The sequence below is a fragment of the Homarus americanus genome, unplaced genomic scaffold, assembly GCF_018991925.1.
Source record: "Homarus americanus isolate GMGI-L3 unplaced genomic scaffold, GMGI_Hamer_2.0 scaffold7626, whole genome shotgun sequence".
In the NCBI taxonomy this organism is placed as follows: Eukaryota; Metazoa; Arthropoda; class Malacostraca; order Decapoda; family Nephropidae; genus Homarus; species Homarus americanus.
The window spans coordinates 2,620,195-2,640,231 of NW_024718273.1; the positions used below are offsets into that span (position 1 = coordinate 2,620,195).

At 42.6% G+C, this 20,037-nt stretch overlaps 2 protein-coding genes across 2 annotated transcripts in view; one reads left to right on the forward strand and one right to left on the reverse strand.

Annotated features, from left to right (window-relative positions):
• Positions 1 to 19,695, forward strand: part of LOC121859371 — a 29,431-nt gene extending 9,736 nt beyond the window's left edge. The window contains exons 2-4 of the mRNA XM_042356147.1: positions 10,455 to 10,607; positions 14,192 to 14,409; positions 18,175 to 19,695. Coding sequence (XP_042212081.1) covers positions 10,455 to 10,607; positions 14,192 to 14,409; positions 18,175 to 18,463 — 660 coding nt within the window. The 3' untranslated portion in view covers positions 18,464 to 19,695. The remainder of the gene's footprint in view (positions 1 to 10,454; positions 10,608 to 14,191; positions 14,410 to 18,174) is intronic.
• The window catches only part of LOC121859369, a 532,182-nt gene that overhangs the window by 420,911 nt on the left and 91,234 nt on the right, over positions 1 to 20,037 (reverse strand). The gene's annotated exons all lie outside the window — the stretch shown is intronic.

Below are 20,037 nucleotides of genomic sequence, written 5' to 3' on the forward strand. Positions count from 1 at the left end.
TGTCTGTGCACCCTGGTCCTCTATATCCTTCTGTCTGTGCACCCTGGTCCTCTATATCCTTCTGTCTGTGCACTATGGACCTCTATAACCTTCTGTCTATGCACCCTGGTCCTCTATATCCTTCTGTCTGTGCACCCTGGACCTCTATAACCTTCTGTCTGTGCACCCTGGTCCTCTATATCCTTCTGTCTGTGCACCCTGGTCCTCTATATCCTTCTGTCTGTACACCGGTCTACCCTCTATATCCTTCTGTCTGTGCACCCTGGCCCTATATCCTTCTGTCTGTGCACCCTGGTCCTCTATTCCTTCGTCTGTACCCTGTCCTCTATATCCTTCTGTCTGTGCACCCTGGTCCTCTATATCCTTCTTCTGTCTGTGCACCCTGCCACCTATATCCTTCTGTCTGTGCACCATGGTCCTCTATAACCTTCTGTCTGTCCAACCTGCGTTCTATATCCTTCTGTCTGTGCACCCTGGTCCTATCCTCTGTCTGTGCACCCTGGTCCTCTATATCCTTCTGTCTGTGCACCCTGGCCTCCTATATCCTTCTGTCTGTGCACCCTGGTCCTCTATATCCTTCTGTCTGTGCACTGGTCCTCTATATACTTCTGTCTGTGCACCCTGGCCACCTATATCCTTCTGTCTGTGCACCATGGTCCTCTATATCCTTCTGTCTGTGCACCCTGGTCCTGTATATCCTTCTGCTGTGCACCCTGGTCTCTATATCCTTCTGTCTGTGCACCCTGGTCCTCCATATCCTTCTGTCTGTGCCCTGGCACTCTATATCCTTCTGTCTGTGCACCCTGGTCCTCTATATCCTTCTGTCTGTGCACCCTGGTCCTCCATATCCTTCTGTCTGTGCACCCTGGTCCTCTATATCCTTCTGTCTGTGCACCCTGGTCCTCCATATCCTTCTGTCTGTGCACCCTGGTCCTCATATCCTTCTGTCTGTGCACCCTGGTCCTCTATATCCTTCTGTCTGTGCACCCTGGTCCTCTATATCTCTGTCTGTGCACCCTGCCCATATCCTTCTTCTGTCTGTGCCCTGGCACTCTATATCCTTCTGTCTGCACCCTGGTCCTCCATATCCTTCTGTCTGTGCGCCCTGGCACTCTATATCCTTCTGTCTGTGCACCCTGGCCTCTATATCCTTCTGTCCGTACACCCTGCTCCTATATCCTTCTGTCTGTGCACCCAGGCCTCTATAACCTTCTGTCTGTGCACCTGGTCCTCTATAACCTTCTGTCTGTGCACCCAGGCCTCTATAACCTTCTGTCTGTGCACCCTGGTCCTCTATATCCTTCTGTCTGTGCACCCTGGTCCTCTATATCCTTCTGTCTGTGCACCCTGTCCTTCTATATCCTCTGTCTGTGCACCCTGGTCCTTCTATATCCTTCTGTCTGTGCACCCTGGTCCTCTATAACCTTCTGTCTGTGCACCCTGGTCCTCTATATCCTTCTGTCTGTGCACCTGGTCCCTATATCCTTCTCTGTCTGTGCACCCTGGTCCTCTATATCCTTCTGTCTGTGCACCCTGGTCCTATATCCTTCTGTCGCACCCTGGTCCTCTTAACCTTCTGTCTGTGCACCTGGTCCTCTATATCCTTCTGTCTGTGCACCCTGGTCCTCTATACCTCTTCTGTCTGTGCACCCTGGTCCTCTGTATCCTTCTTGTCTGTGCACCTGGTCCTCTATATCCTTCTGTCTGTGCACCCTGGTCCTCTATAACCTTCTTCTGTCTGTACACCCTGGTCCTCTATATCCTTCTGTCTGTGCACCCTGGTCCTCTATAACCTTCTGTCTGTGCACCCTGGTCCTCTATATCCTTCTGTCTGTGCACCGGTCCTCTATATCCTTCTGTCTGTGCACCCTGTCCCTCTATATCCTTCTTGTCTGTGCACCCTGGTCCTCTATATCCCTTCTGTCTGTGCACCCTGGTCCTCTATATCCTTCTGTCTGTGCACCTGGTCCTCTATATCCTTCTGTCTGTGCACCCTGGTCCTCTATATCCTTCTGTCTGTGCACCCTGGTCCTCTATAACCTTCTGTCTGTGCACCCTGGTCCTCTATATCCTTCTGTCTGTGCACCCTGGTCCTCTATACTCTTCTGTCTGTGCACCCTGGTCCTCTATATCCTTCTGTCTGTGCACCCTGGTCCTCTATATCCTTCTGTCTGTGCACCCTGGTCCTCTATATCCTTCTCTGTCTGTGCACCCTGGTCCTCTGTATCCTTCTGTCTGTGCACCCTGGTCCTCTATATCCCCTGTCTGTGCACCCTGGTCCTCTATAACCCTCTCTGTCTGTGCACCTGGTCCTCTATAACCTTCTGTCTGTGTGCACCTAGTCCTCTATATCCTTCTGTCTGTACACCCTAGTCCTCTATATCCTTCTGTCTATGCACCCTGGTCCTCTATAACCTTCTGTCTGTACACCCTAGTGCCTCCTATAACCTTCTGTCTGTGCACCCTGGTCCTCCTATATCCTTCTGTCTGTACCCTGGTCCTCTATATCCTTCTGTCTGTGCACCCTGGTCTCTGTATCCTTCTGTCTGTGCACCTGGTCCTCCTATATCCTTCTGTCTGTGCACCTAGTCCTCTGCCTTCTGTCTGCCACCCTGAACCCTCTATATCCTTCTGTCTATGCACCCTGGTCCTCTATATCCTTCTGTCTGTTACCCCTGGTCTCCTGTCCTTCTGTCTGTGCACCTGGTCCTCTATATCCCCTTCTGTCTGGGCACCCTGGTCCTCTCAACCTTCTGTCTGTGCACCCTGGTCCTCTATATCCCTTCTGTCTGCAGGCACCCTGGTCTCTATAACCTTCTGTCTCTGCACCCTGGTCCTCCTATATCCTTCTGTCTGTGCACCCTGGTCCTCTATATCCTTCTGTCTGTGCACCCTGGTCCTCTATATCCTTCTGTCTGTGCACCCTGGTCCTCTATATCCTTCTGTCTGTGCACCCCTGGTCCTCTATATCCTTCTGTCTGTGCACCCTGGTCCTCTATATCCTTCTGTCTGTTTCCCTGGTCCTCCTATAACCTTCTGTCTGCACCCTGGTCCTCTATAACATTCTGTCTGTACCCCTGGTCCTCCATATCCTTCTGTCTGTGCACCCTGGTCCTCTATATCCTTCTGTCTGTGCACCCTGGTCCTCTGTATCCCCTTCTGTCTGTGCACCTGGTCCTCTATCCCTTCTGTCTGTGCACCCTGGTCTCCTGCCTTCTGTCTGTGTGCACCTCAGGTCTTTACACCATATATTAGTACCAGTACACAGCTCAGGTCACTGCACCATATTTTGGTACAGTACACACTCAGGTCACTACACCGCCCATATTGTTACAGTACACCTCAGGTCACTACACCACCATATATTAGTACAGTACACCTCAAGGCACTACACCATATATTAGTACAGTACACACTCCAGGTCACTACACCATATATTAGTACAGTGCACACTCAGGTCACTACACCACATATATTGGCACAGTGCACCTGGGGTCACTACACCACCATATATTAGTACAATTACACCTCAGGTCACTACACCATATATTAATTACCCAGTACACCTCAGGTCACTACACCATGTATTAGTACAAGTACACCTCAGGTCACTACACCACCATATATTAGTACAGTACACCTCAGGTCACCACCATATATTAGTACCCAGTACACCTGAGGTCACTACATATATATTAGTACAGTACCTCAGGTCGCACTACACCACCATATATTAGCACAGTACACCTGAGGTCACTACACACCACCATATATTAGTACAGTACACCTCAGGTCACTACACCATATATTAGTACAGTACACACTCAGGTCACTACACCACATATATTAGCACAGTACACCTGGGGTCCTTTCACCACCATATATTAGTACAGTACACCTCAGGTCACTACACCATATATTTGTACAATTGCACCTCAGGTCACTGCATGTGTTAGTACTGCAGTACACACTCAGGTCACTACACCACCATATGTTAGTACAGTACACTCAGTGCACTACACCATATGTTAGTACCAGTACCACACCTCAGGTCACTACACCATATATTAGTATAGTACACCTGAGGTCACTACACCACCATATATTAGTACTGTACACCTCAGGTCACTACACCATATATTAGTACAGTACACCTCAGGTCACTACACCATATATTAGTACCCAGTACACCTCAGGTCACTACACCACCGTATGTGTGTGTTACAGTACACCTCAGGTCACTACACCCATGTATTAGTACAGTACACCTCCAGGTGACTACACCACCATATATTAGTACAGTACACCTGGGGTCACTGCACCACCATATATTGAAGTACCAGTACACACTCAGGTCACTACACCATGTGATAGTACAGTACACCCTCAGGTCACTACACCACCATATATTGGTACAGTGCACCTGGGGTCACTACACCACCATATATTAGTGCACTGTACACCTCAGGTCACTACACACCTGTTAGTACAGTACACCTCAGGTCACTACACATATATTAGTACAGTACACCTCAGGTCACTACACCACCATATATTAGTACTGTACACTTCCTCAGGTCACTACACCATATTAGTACAGTACACCTCAGATTCACTACACCATATATTAGTACAGTACACACTCAGGTCGCCACACCTACATATTAGCACAGTACACCTGGTCACTGCACACCATATATTAGTACTATTACACATAGGGTGCACCTACACCATATATTAGTACAGTACACACCTCGGAATCACCTACACCATATATTGGTACCAGTACACCTCGGAATGCCACCACCATATGTACTTTTTAGTACACCTGGGGTCCACTACACCACCATATATTAGTACTGTACACCTCAGGTCACTACACCATATCAGTAACTGCAATTGCACCTCAGATTGCCACCACCATACTCATGGTACTGTGCACACTCAGGTCACTACACACTACAGTAGTACAGTACACCTCAGGTCACTACACCATATATTAGTACAGTACACCTGGGTGGCTACACCACCATATATTAGCTTTGTAGTACACCTGGGGTCACTACACCTCGCATATTAATTGCTGTACACACCTCCAGGTCACTACCATATATTAGTACTGTACACACCTCTGGGTCACTACACCATATATTAGTACAGTACACCTCAGGTCACTACACCACCATATATTAGTACAGTACCTCAGGTCACTACACCATATATTAGTACTGTATACCAGGTCACTACACCATATATTAGTACAGGACACCTCAGGTCACTACACCATATATTAGTACTGTACATCTCCAGGTGCTACACCATATATTAGTACAGGACACCTCAGGTCACTACACATATATATTAATTGCTGTACATCTCAGGTCACTACACATATATTAGTACAGTACACCTCAGGTCACGCTACACCACCATACATTAGTACACTACATACACCTCAGGTCACCACACCCATATATTTGTACAGTACACCTCAGATCCTACACCATATATTGGTACAGTACACCTCAGGTCACTACACCATATGTTAATTACAGTACACCTGGGGTCACTACACCACCATATGCTAGTACAGTACACCTCAGGTCACTACACCATATATTAGTACAGGACACCTCAGGTCACTACATATACTAGTACAGTACATCTCCAGTCACCACACCATATATTAGTACAGGACACCTCAGGTCACTCCACCATATATTAATTACTGTACATCTCAGGTCACACTACACCTTATATTAGTACAGTACACCTCAGGTCACTACACCACCATACATTAGTACTGTACACCTCAAATCACCACACCATATATTTGTACAGTACACCTCAGGTCACTACACTACATATATTAGTGCAGTACACCTCAGGTCACTACACCATATATTAGTACAGTACACCTCAAGGTCACTACACCATATACTCTTAATTACAGTACACCTAAATTCACTACACCACCGTATCGTGAGTACAGTACACCTGAGGTCACTACACCGCTATATTAGTACAGTACACCTCAGGTCACTACACCATGTATTGTACCCAGTACACCTCAGGTCACTACACCACCGTATATTAGTACCCAGTACACCTGGTCACTACACCACATATATTAGTACAGTACACCTCAGGTCACTACACATATATTGGTACAGTACACCTCTTGGTCGCCACCATATATTAGTACAGTACACCTCAGGTCACTACACCACCATATATTAGTGACACACTCAGGTCACTACACCATATATTAGTACAGTACACCTCGGGTCACTACACCATATATTAGTACCCAGTACACACTCAGGTCACTACACACCATATATTAGTACAGTACACCTCAGGTCACTACACCATGTATTAGTACAGTACACCTCAGGTCACTACACCACTATATATTAGTACAGTGCACCTCAGGTCACTACACCATGTATATTGATACAGTACACCCTGGGGTCACTACATGTTAGTACAGTACACCTCAGGTCACTACACCACTATATATTAGTACAGTACCTCCCAGGTCACCACCATATATTAGTACATTGCGCCTGATTACTTTTACACCACAAATATATTAGTACCCAGTACACCTGAGGTCACTACACACCATATATTAGTACAGTACACCTCAGGTCACTACACCACTATATATTAGTACAGTACCTCAGGTCACCACCATATATTGGTACAGTACCTGGGGTCACTACACACCAAACATATTGGTACTGCAGTACCTGAGGTCACTACCTCACCATGCCTGTTAGTACATTACACCTCAGGTCACTACACCATATATTAGTACAGTACACCTGAGGTCACTACACTACATGTATTGGTACAGTACACACTCCAGGTCACTACACCCGCCATATATTAGTACAGTACCTCAGGTCACCACACCATATATTGGTACAGTACCTGGGGTCACTAACCTGTATATTAGTACAGTGCACCTCAGGTCCGCACTGCACCGCTTATATTGAGCCTGCAGTACACCTCAGGTCACTACACCACCATATTAGTACAGTACACCTCAGGTCACTACACCATATATTTAAAAATTTTCTGCATTACACCTCAGGTCACCACACGATATTAATTTTGACAGTACACCTCAGGTCACTACACCACCATATATTAGTACAGTACACCTCAGGTCACCACATCATATATATGTACAGTACACCATAGATTCTTACACACATATATATGCACAGTACACCTGAGGTCTTCCTACCATATATTAGTACTGTTGCACCTCCAGGTCACTACACCATACATTAGTACGTGCCTCTGGTCACCGCCATATATTAATTTAATTACACCTCAGGTCACTACACCACCATATATTAGTGCAGTACACACTCAGGTCACTACACCACATATATTAGTACAGTACACCTCAGGTCACTACACCATACATTAGTACAGTACACCTCAGGTCACCACGCCATATGTTAGTACAGAGTACACCTCAAGTTACTTTACACCACCATATATTAGTACAGTACACCTCAGGTCACCACACGATATATTAGTACCCAGTACACCTCAGGTCACTACACACCACCTTCTCAACTAGTACAATTACACCTCCAGGTCACTACACCATATATTAGTACCATTACACCTCCAGATGCTACACACCATATATTAGTACAGTACACTCAGGTCACTACACCATATTAGTACAGTACACCTCCAGGTCACTACACCATATATTAGTACAGTACACGCAGGTCACCACCATATATTAGTACAGTACACCTCAGGTCACTACACCATATATTAGTACAGTACACACTCAGGTCACTACACCACCATATATTAGTACAGTACACCTGAGGTCACTACACACCACCATATATTAATTACCAGTACACCTCAGGTCACCACACCATATATTAGTACGGTACACCTCAGGTCACCTACACCATATATTGGTACAGTACACCTCAGGTCCACTACACCACCATATATTAGTACCCAATTTTACCTCAGGTCACTACACCCACCATATATTAGTACTGTACACCTCAGGTCACCCACATATATATGTACAGTACACTCAGGTCACTACACGATATATTGTGCAGTACACCTCCAGGTCACTACACGATATATTAGTACAGTACACCTCAGGTCACTACACCATATATTAGTGCAGTACACCTCAGGTCACTACCGATATATAAGTACAGTACACCTCAGGTCACTACACCATGTATTAGTACAATGCACCTCAGGTCACCCTACACCACCGTATATTAGTACAGTACCTCAGAGATGCTACACCACCATATATTGGTACTGTATTGCACACCTCAGATCACCACACCATATATATGTACAGTACACTCGGTCACTACACCATATATTAGTACAATTACACACTCAGGTCACTACACCACATATATTAGTACAGTACCTCAGGTCACCCACACCATATATATGTACAGTACACCTCAGGTCGCACTACACCATATATTAGTACCATTTTCAGGTCACTACGATATATTAGTACAGTACACACTCAGGTCACTACACCATATATTGGTACAGTACACATAGTCACTACACGATATAATAGTACAGTACACCTCTGGTCTGCCTCACCATATATTAGTGGTACCTCAGGTCACTACACCATATATTAGTACCAGTACCTCAGGTCACCCACGCCATATATTAGTACAGTACACACTCAGGTCACCACGCCATATATTAGTACAGTACACATTAGGTCACTACACCCATATATTAGTACAGCACACCTCAGGTCACCACGCCTGTTAGTTCGGTACCTCAGGTCCACCACACCATATATTAGTACAGTACACCTCAGGTCACTACCACCATATATTAGTTCAGTACACCTCAGGTCACCCACACCATATATTGGTTAATTACCTCAGGTCACCACGCCATATATTAGTACCCAATTGCACATTAGGTCTTTACACCATATATTAGTACAGTACACACTCAGGTCACCACGCCATATATTAGTTCATTTGCCTCAGGTCACTACACCACCATATATTAGTACAGTACACCTCAGGTCACCACGCCATATGTTTGTACGGTACATTGGTCACTACTACCTATGGTAAAATACCACTCGGGTCACCACGCCATATATTAGTTCAGTACCTCAGGTCATTATACCCCCATATATTAGTACAGTACACCTCGGGTCACTGCCATATATTGGTACCCAGTACCTCAGGTCACCACGCCATATAGTAGTTAGTACCTCAGGTCATCACGCCATATATTTGTACGAAGAGGTGCACCTCAGGTCTTTCCCCACCATCTATTAGTACCAGTACACCTCAGGTCACCACGCCATATATTAGTTCGGTATACACCTCAGGTCACCACGCCATATATTAGTTCAGTACACCTCAGGTCACCACGCCATATGTTGTACAGTACACATTAGGTCACCACGCCATATATTGGTTAGTACACCAGGTCACTACACCATATATTAGTACAGTACACTCAGGTCACCACGCCATATATTAGTTCAGTACACCTCAGGTCACCACGCCATATATTTGTACAGTACACCTCAGGTCACCACGCCATATATTAGTTCAGTACCTCAGGTCACCACGCCATATATTTGTACAGTACACCTCAGGTCACCACGCCATATATTTGTACAGTACACCTCAGGTCACCACGCCATATATTTGTACAGTACACGTCAGGTCACCACGCCATATATTAGTTCAGTACACCTCAGAGTTACCACGCCATATTTGTTCAGTACACCTCAGGTCAATACACCATATATTAGTTCAGTACACCTCAGGTCACCACGCCATATATTTGTTCAGTACACCTCAGGTCACTACACCATATATTAGTTCAGTACACCTCAGGTCACCACGCCATATATTAGTTCAGTACACCTCAGGTCACTACACCATATATTAGTTCAGTACACCTCAGGTCACTACACCATATATTAGTTCAGTACACCTCAGGTCACTACACCATATATTAGTTCAGTACACCTCAGGTCACCACGCCATATATTAGTTCAGTACACCTCAGGTCACCACGCCATATATTAGTTCAGTACAACTCAGGTCACTACACCGTCATACACTCTGTATTTTGTTTCAATATTATTTTTAACATTGTTTGTGTTGTCATGTTCTGTTGGCTCGAGGTGTTTCATGGTGAAATATGTAATGAACAACATTTTATTCATGTTTGTATTTGAATGTAATGTGTATAATGCCTCATTAGGTAAGGTTAACTTAGGTTAGGTTAGGTTAGGTTAGGTTAGGTTAGGTTAGAGTGTATTTAGTGACGTGTTACTGTCTTGGTCAGAGTGGTGGGAAGAGGTTAGGTTAGGTTAGGTTAGGTTAGGTTAGGTTAGAGTGTATTTAGTGACGTGTTACTGTCTTTGTCAGAGTGGTGGGAAGAGGTTCAGTGTGGGCGGTGACGGTGACACCCTCAAGATACACACCCGACGACGACGGCGATTGTCCCTCAGTAATCTCCTGACCCACCTCCTGCCCGCCCACACGCCCACCTCCACCGTGTACCACCCACCCTCCAACAAGGTAAGGCTCCTGCCCTCCCACACGCCCACCTCCTCCGTGTATCACCCACCCTCCAACAAAGTAAAGCTGGACCCACCATACCTTAACATTTCTGAGAGAGAGAGGTATGGTGGGTCCAGCTGTCTCAGTAATGGTAAGTTATGGTGGGTCCAGCTGTCTCAGTAATGGTAAGTTATGGTGGGTCCAGCTGTCTCAGTAATGGTAAGTTATGGTGGGTCCAGCTGTCTCAGTAATGGTAAGTTTTGGTGGGTCCAGCTGTCTCAGTAATGGTAAGTTATGGTTGGTCCAGGTGTCTCAGTAATGGTAAGTTTTGGTGGTTCCAGCTGTCTCAGTAATGGTAAGTTATGGTTGGTCCAGCTGTCTCAGTAATGGTAAGTTTTGGTGGGTCCAGCTGTCTCAGTAATGGTAAGTTATGGTTGGTCCAGGTGTCTCAGTAATGGTAAGTTATGGAGGGTCCAGCTGTCTCCGTAATACACCTGTACAACTGTTCTACCTGTCAGTAATACACCTGTATGACTGCTATACCTATCAGTAATACACCTGTACGACTGTTCTACCTGTCAGTAATACACATGCATGACTGTTATACCTGTCAGTAATACACCTGTACGACTGCTATACCTATCAGTAATACTCCTGTACGACTGTTCTACCTATCAGTAATACACCTGTACGACTGTTCTACCTGTCAGTAATACACCTGTACGACTGCTATACCTACAAGTATCAGTAATACTCCTGTACGACTGTTCTACCTGTCAGTAATACACCTGTATGACTCGTACAGGCGCCGTGAAAGTATGATCAGCATTGAGTTTGGAATGAACGTGGAGAGTCATCAGGAATAAAGGTGGGGCAGTGGATGAGCCTAATATATACTAACACTGTCAGGGATCGCTGTGTGAATTCTCAGTAGTGGTATAACACACTTTCTCCACACACAGTTTATTATCCCACTCCTTCTCTCCTTGGTACTGTTGTCGGTACTATAGTGAGGCTACACCCAACAGTTGTCTTCACTGTACCGTAATAACATACTATAGTGAGGCTACACCCAACAGTTGTCTTCACTGTACCGTAATAACATACTATAGTGAGGCTACACCCAACAGTTGTCTTCACTGTACCGTAATAACATACTATAGTGAGGCTACACCCAACAGTTGTCTTCACTGTACCGTAATAACATACTATAGTGAGGCTACACCCAACAGTTGTCTTCACTGTACCGTAATAACATACTATAGTGAGGCTACACCCAACAGTTGTCTTCACTGTACCGTAATAACATACTATAGTGAGGCTACACCCAACAGTTGTCTTCACTGTACCGTAATAACATACTATAGTGAGGCTACACCCAACAGTTGTCTTCACTGTACCGTAATAACATAGTATAGTGAGGCTACACCCAACAGTTGTCTTCACTGTACCGTAATAACATACTATAGTGAGGCTACACCCAACAGTTGTCTTCACTGTACCGTAATAACATACTATAGTGAGGCTACACCCAACAGTTGTCTTCACTGTACCGTAATAACATACTATAGTGAGGCTACTCGGTCGTAACTTCTGATGCCTTAGTACAACGTTTAGTTTGGCTTACCTTTATTCACCTTGATTTATTTTCTATTACGAAATGAATGTTGGGATGATAATTGTTTCTTAAAACCCGACTGTACCATAATGATTTACGCTCAGTTACAACCTGAGACTCAACATCATATCTCAGTTCAGTAAATATTACAATATGAGGGAGATGAGGGGTATCCACTGGCCTGATTAAAAAGGCGTAAGACCGCAGACACTATGCTGAATATCATAGCCAGTAAAATGAACCATTTGATCAATAAATATATACCCGAGACCAAACCCAGTGCCTCCAGAGAGTGTTGTGACGGCACCGAGTATGAGCTCTTTCAAGATCAGACTTGACCAGCACTGGAGCAAGTTCAGATACATCCAGAGCCAGTACATGCCCAGTACTTACCAACAGTGCGTAACAGAGACGTGACCGATTGCCCAAGTGGCTAACGAGCCGATCAGTGGTGAAGATGATAAAAGTAATAAAGTAAAAGTAAAGTAATTTTAAACTCAAGATTTACAGTACTGGCGTGGAATGCTAAAAAGTCAACATACAGTATACTTCCCTGAACGTGAGTTCTGAGTCTTTATGAATATCTAAACCCAAACCACAGATTCATTTCTTCGTTTAATGATTTGCATTGCTGTAAACTATCAGCGAGGCAAGTTTAATACTCTGTTGTTGTACACACACTCTGCAGTAGCATAAGGAAGCCTTTAAAAATATACATCTGGAATTTTCACCTCTTTGAACATTTCACGTACAGTAAAGTACAGTATCTTGAATTCTCTGTTTCAGTTTTTTCGTGACTACATACGTATAGTGCGGGCTCGTGAGAATATGAAAGGAATTATCGATCATTTAACTGAAGCGTAATGAAAAAAAAATGTTAGAATACACTGTACGTTTCCTGTTCACAATAACGTAAGGATAAACATTCCTACTCATTACAATACACCTAATGGTGGCAATCAACCGTACTTACACGTAATGTTTTCGTACTTCACAAAACTAGTAAGCTATACTTTGTTAAATGATGTGCTTAAGACCTGGTTGTATTTTTCTGCATTTTCTTCACAGTTTGGCAACGTAATGAACTTCCGCATGGCTGTGTTCTTCGACGATCACACTTACATCTACATTATTATTTTCCATTGTGTGTTTACTCGTGGCTTAAGGCTAACGTCTTAGGTTAGGTCAGCTCAACGAAACTGTTTATGACATAAAGCCTGACATAAACAAGCAACTACCCACGACCACTATCAACAGTCTGCGGTCGCGAGTGAGAGAACTTGGTCAACAGTCACCTCACAACACATGAATATTTACAATCATCACCCAAGGGTTTGAAAGCCAATGTAACTGTGAAAGTTACGTTGGCAGTGATTAAACTGAGTTAAGTACAATTTCTCTGAACCATATTCTGATATATGACCTGTATTGTACAGTCGGGGTCAAAAGTCTTGAACACTTGACAGTATTTGGCATGCAAGTACCCGAAGATCTTAGGTATTAAGGAGAGTTTTATCCCGTTTTGTGGTTTAGGCATAATATGTGATGACAAGTAGTGTTATTAGTATATCCCAATCATATATGTATAACTCAGAAGTAGATGTCAGATATTGCTAAGTGTTCAAGACTTTTGACCCCCACTGTACATGTAAGACGGAGAAAATTGGACTTTGATAGTCTCCAGTGTGACCCTCACTACCTAACACCACAGGCTTCCCGGTCCCTGGTTTCCTCCTGTACGAACACTGGATAGAGCTCCCAAACGGCTAGTAAGCTGATAAGTGGTGAACACGATAAACAAAAAAAATAGTTCAGCAACCTGTCCCACTTATGCCACAATGTAAATAAAATATAAACGTATTTATTCAAGTAGATTTATAGTTATAGAGGTTCAATCGACACTAAGCGGCTGACATTTTGGCTATAACTTTAAAACAGAGAGTGAGGTAAAACAGTATAAATAACAAGAGAGATATGGCTGCAGGGAACGACACTGGTGGTGGTGAGGAGGTCGGTGCAGCGGTCGTCGGAGGTGAGGGTATACGGGCCGGCGGGAGCACTGAGGAGTGTGTTCCCTGGGGCGGCCGTCACCACCTCAGACGCTACATACCCTCACCTGGACTCACGCGTCTCACCCAGCAGCAGCAATGTTCATCTCCTCCTCAATACACTAACTCACAGCGGCTACCTACCCACCGTCAGGTCAGTCCATACCTCGTGTCTCTGTACTCTTACCACCACCATCAAAACCACCATCATCATTTCTACCTCTACTATTACTACTATTAAAACTAATACTACTGCTACTCTTACTACTATTAAAGCTCCTAATACTGATATTGTTACTACTATCAAATTTATGACTACTGGTACTATTAAAACAACTACTATTGAAACTGCTACGATTACTACTATTAAAACTAGTACTACCGCTACTTTTACTATTATTAGACCTACTACTACTGCCCAGGCTCTCAATTGGCTCACCATGTCATTATTGTTATTATTGTCCATTCTGTATCTGCATTTTTCTGGCTAAACAAACTGTTTCAATTTTAATTATTACTATTGAAAATATTTCTTTTTATAGCTTAGAATCATACCTTCTCCGCCATTTTATTACCTAACTATAAGTTCATATTACTGTATATCCCAAATAAGCACCGCCTACCGATATGACGTGTCGTTTTGTGATTGGACGATGTAACAGTATGGCCAGTGGAAGCAAATTGTAGTCAGTCTAGAGCACTTCATTATATATTTGTTTTCAAACTGAAGTTTTGCAACCCCTCAAGGTGGATAGCCCACCTGCCATCAAATCTCCCACTTTATTTCTCACTTCCTAACTTTACCTTCCTCCTACACCGCCTTCCATCTTCAGAACAAACGGCTCTCTTCTCTCCATCTCATCATTATCAAAAATGATATCGTTAATTATCATCATTATGCCAGATAATGTAGATATCAAGTGAATGAATAAAAATAGACTTTTATTTCATAGAAAGAATACGGTAATCAATTAAATAAAAATCAGGACTAAAGCTGGCGAGAGGGATTTGTGAGTCACTCAGTGGTGTAGTGTCTTACTCGAAGAATATTATAATTAACTTTAGAATACACTATTTACCTCTATGAATGAAGTAATTAACTTTCTGAAACGGCGTTAAACTTCTGCAGTACAATATTTGACTCGTGCAGTACAATATATGGGTGGTGAAGTAACAAGTATAGCACCTCAGAGCTGGTCAGGGGCGACAGGTATCGTAGATGTTTTGTTCCGCCTCTCTCATAGGTCTCCAGCAACATCCATCAAACACTTAACGCCTTCCTCTGGCGGCAGCTTCAGCTTCTCTGTTGTCCCCACCTCACATTACACCTCGCACGGAGAAACTCGGTGTTTAGACCAATCATAATCTGGTGTACATTTTCTCATTTCCTCATAGATAACGGAAAATTGTACTGTACATATATATATATATATATATATATATATATATATATATATATATATATATATATATATATATATATATATATATATGATAAACTCACACAGGAAAAAGGAAACAATGGAGCACCTTAGCTTATCTTATCTAATCCACGTTTTCATTGTGGATCTATATATATATATATATATATATATATATATATATATATATATATATATATATATATATATATATATATATACTAGCAGAAACGCCGCCCTCATTCGCTAGGCCACGGTAGGACGCCACCCTCCGGGAGGCTCCACATTGTCTCACTGTTCAGTCCCCAAAACTTCTTCTTCCATCAATAGTTCATTAACGGTGTATGTAAGTTCCACCATGTTTTTTTACTTCAACGGTACAGTAAAGTATATTTTTTTAGCATTAAACTATTATTATTTTATTGTGTTATCATCACTACATATAACACCACCCATCATCACTACATATAACAACATCCATCATCACTACATATAACACCATCTATCATCACTACATATAACAACATCCATCATCACTACATATAACACCACCCATCATCACTACATAAAACAACATCCATCATCACTACATATAACACCATCCATCATCACTACATATAACACCATCATCACTACATATAACACTCCATCATCATTACATATAACATCCATCATCACTACATATAACACCATCCACATCAACATATAACACCATCCATCATCACTACATATAACACCATCCAGCATCCATCATCACTACATATAACACCATCCATCATCACTACATATAACACCATCCATCATCACTACATATAATAACATCCATCATCACTACATATAACACCATCCATCATCACTACATATAACACCATCCAGCATCACTACATATAATAACATCCATCATCACTACATATAATACATCCATCATCAATACATATAACACCATCCATCATCACTACATATAACACCACCCATCACTACATAAACACCATCCATCATCACTACATATAACACCATCCATCATCACTACATATAACACCACCCATCATCACTACATATAACACCACCCATCATCACTACATATAACATCATCCATCATCACTACATGTAACATCATCCATCATCACTACGTATAACACCATCCATCATCACTACATATAACACCATCCATCATCACTACATATAACAACATCCATCATCACTACATATAACATCATCCATCATCACTACATATAACAACATCCATCATCACTACATATAACACCATCTATCATCACTACATATAACAACATCCATCATCACTACATATAACATCATCTATCATCACTACGTATAACACCATCCATCATCACTACGTATAACACCATCCATCATCACTACATATAACATCATCCATCATCACTGCATATAACACCATCCATCATCACTGCATATAACATCAACCATCATCACTACATATAACACCATCCATCATCACTACATATAACATCATCCATCATCACTACATAAAACAACATCCATCATCACTACATATAACATCATCCATCATCACTACATATAACACCATCCATCATCACTACATATAACACACCATCATCACTACATAAAAACACCATCCATCATCACTACATATAACACCACCATCATCACTACATATAACAACATCCATCATCACTACATATAACATCATCCATCATCACTACATATAACACATCATCATCACTGCATATAACACCATCCATCATCACTACATATAACACCATCCATCATCACTACATATAACACCACCCATCATCACTACATATAACAACATCCATCATCACTACATATAAATCATCCATCATCACTACATATAACACATCCATCATCACTACATCACCATCCATCATCACTACATATAACACCATCCGTCATCACTACAGATCAAGTAGTTTCGAGATTCTCGTCGGACACACCACACAAACACACAGACATATATATATATATATATATATATATATATATATATATATATATATATATATATATATATATATATATATATATATATATATATATATAATATTACAAAAGTCAGGCGGCTGTATTTGTATAGCAATCATAGAACAATGTGGGAAGTATTATTCACTGCACGAAGGCAGAAGTGCAGAAAACCACATTGTGGATACGTGGAGGCGTTTATACTCACAACATTAGCATAATATTTGTGGAATGACAAGTCTTAGCTGTTTGGAAACGTTCATAAAATCAAGACATCTGTTTTATGTAAAGAGTTGGCTCTGAAAATATGGCCTTCTTGACAAATTGTTTGATGTACTGTACTGTGTAACGATACGTCCATTGGCGGAAATGAAGAACATGTGAGGTTATTTACTAATATACTGTACAATATTAAGAGCCTTATTTCAGGCACAATATAATGTTAACGTCTTGTCTTGATTATGTTTATCACGTCGCTTCCTGTAGGACAGCGAGACTAACATTGTATCTTGTGACAGGTCGTCGTGGGTGGAAGATTACAGCGGCGCCCTCGTCACTCAGTGGCTTGTGCACAGAAGGCGGGGCGGAGTCAAGGCCTTGTCCCCGTCCTCCTCTACTCTCCAACACTCTTCCTCCACCACCAACCTCTCCAACATCCCCCCCAGCTGTGGTGGTAACAGTGAGTGCGGAGGAGGAGCACTCAGGAACAGACTTAAGACTCGGAGTAAATCCATCATGAGCCTTGCGACCGAACACACTCAGCGACCAACACTCACCCTCAAGCGCATTCTCAGCGTCATCCTCTGACCAGACTCCCACTCGAGACACTGATCCAAGTTTACAGGACTTCACTTATCGTTAACCCCCAAACTATATATTGCCCACTACTTATTACCACCATGTCCAGTATTATAGGGAGGGAAACATAACATTGTACTGTATCACTGTATAGTGTTGATGTCCCTTAGTCGGTGGTTTACAGCCTTAAAGAAATCGTCTTGACCAGAGGCCAGGGTGTCACCCAGGCATAAATAGATCTTGTTCACACTGGAGTGCCAACTCGTGGACAACTTGAGTCACACGGCAAGTGCTACTCACCTCAAGATTATTTTTATCATCCACAATAATAAAGCAACAAGTTGTATGTGTGTTTGGCTACCTGGTGAGACTAATACGTCAACCTACTCGTGTCACAAAAATATCTTATCGTTGATAATGTCTATTAGTTTTATGTTGTGAGTACATGTTAGCTTCATGTTTCGAGTACATGTTAGCTTTATAGTTAGTGTACAGTAAATGTTACGTATATATTGAGAATAAGTGTTATTTATACCCTGTAAATACATTCGCATATTATATTATCACTAACTGCTTATTACATGTCACTAAGATAATACAGTATTGCTTGTTTAACACCATTTTATTGTACAAGGTGTTTACAAAGTCCGTTGATGTTTGAGTCTGCAGCTTCCTATAAGAAAGTTCACATCAAGATTATGACTTAAACTAGCAGATGGATTTGTACACAACACATACGCGTTCTTCACACCTCCACCTGTATGTGAGAGGACAATATCACCTCGGACACAGTGAAGACTACAGTTGTGTGCTGAAGATGGTGGAGTATAGACCCATGTTCTCAATGTTAAAGGGACTCTGTATACACAAACCACAAAAGACTTCGTAAACACCCTGTATGTTAAGAGTACTTGTTGACTTAATATTATAATTAACTGTTTTTGTATCTCGATTAAGAACCATCTGCCGGGGGTAACCACTGACGAGGAACTAGACTTACTGAGGCTGAGGTGGAGGACTTTAAACACATTACCGCAACAATAATCTAAATGATAGTGACCAGGTGAACCTTACCAACCAGACTGGTGCCAGCACTTCGGCACCTCAGTTATCCAGAGAGAGTAGAGCGCCTGCAACTGCTAAACTTATACTACAGACGGTCAAGGGGTGACCTAATTGAAGTGTACAAATATTTCAAAGGGCACTACCCAGTCGAGTGTCCATACCTAGAGCTGGCGGACGACCCCCCAATAAGGGGGTTGCAGCTCAAGGTTGAAGAAACCACAAGTCCAGAAAACTGTGAGTGCAAATTTTTTTGGAGTGAGAGTTGTGAACTCTTGGAACAATCTGCCTGAGAGTGTTGTGACGGCACCGGGTATGAGCTCTTTCAAGACCAGACTTGACCAATACTGGAGCAGGTTCAGTGCGTAAGAGACGTGACCGTCTACCCAAGAGGATAAAAGTAAAAGTCACAACAACTTGTGGCCTAGATCCAGGTTGTTAATTATCAGCAATAAAACGCAAAAAACAAAGAAAACCTTTTGCAATATTCATAATAACAAAATTGTGTCCAAGAGTTTATT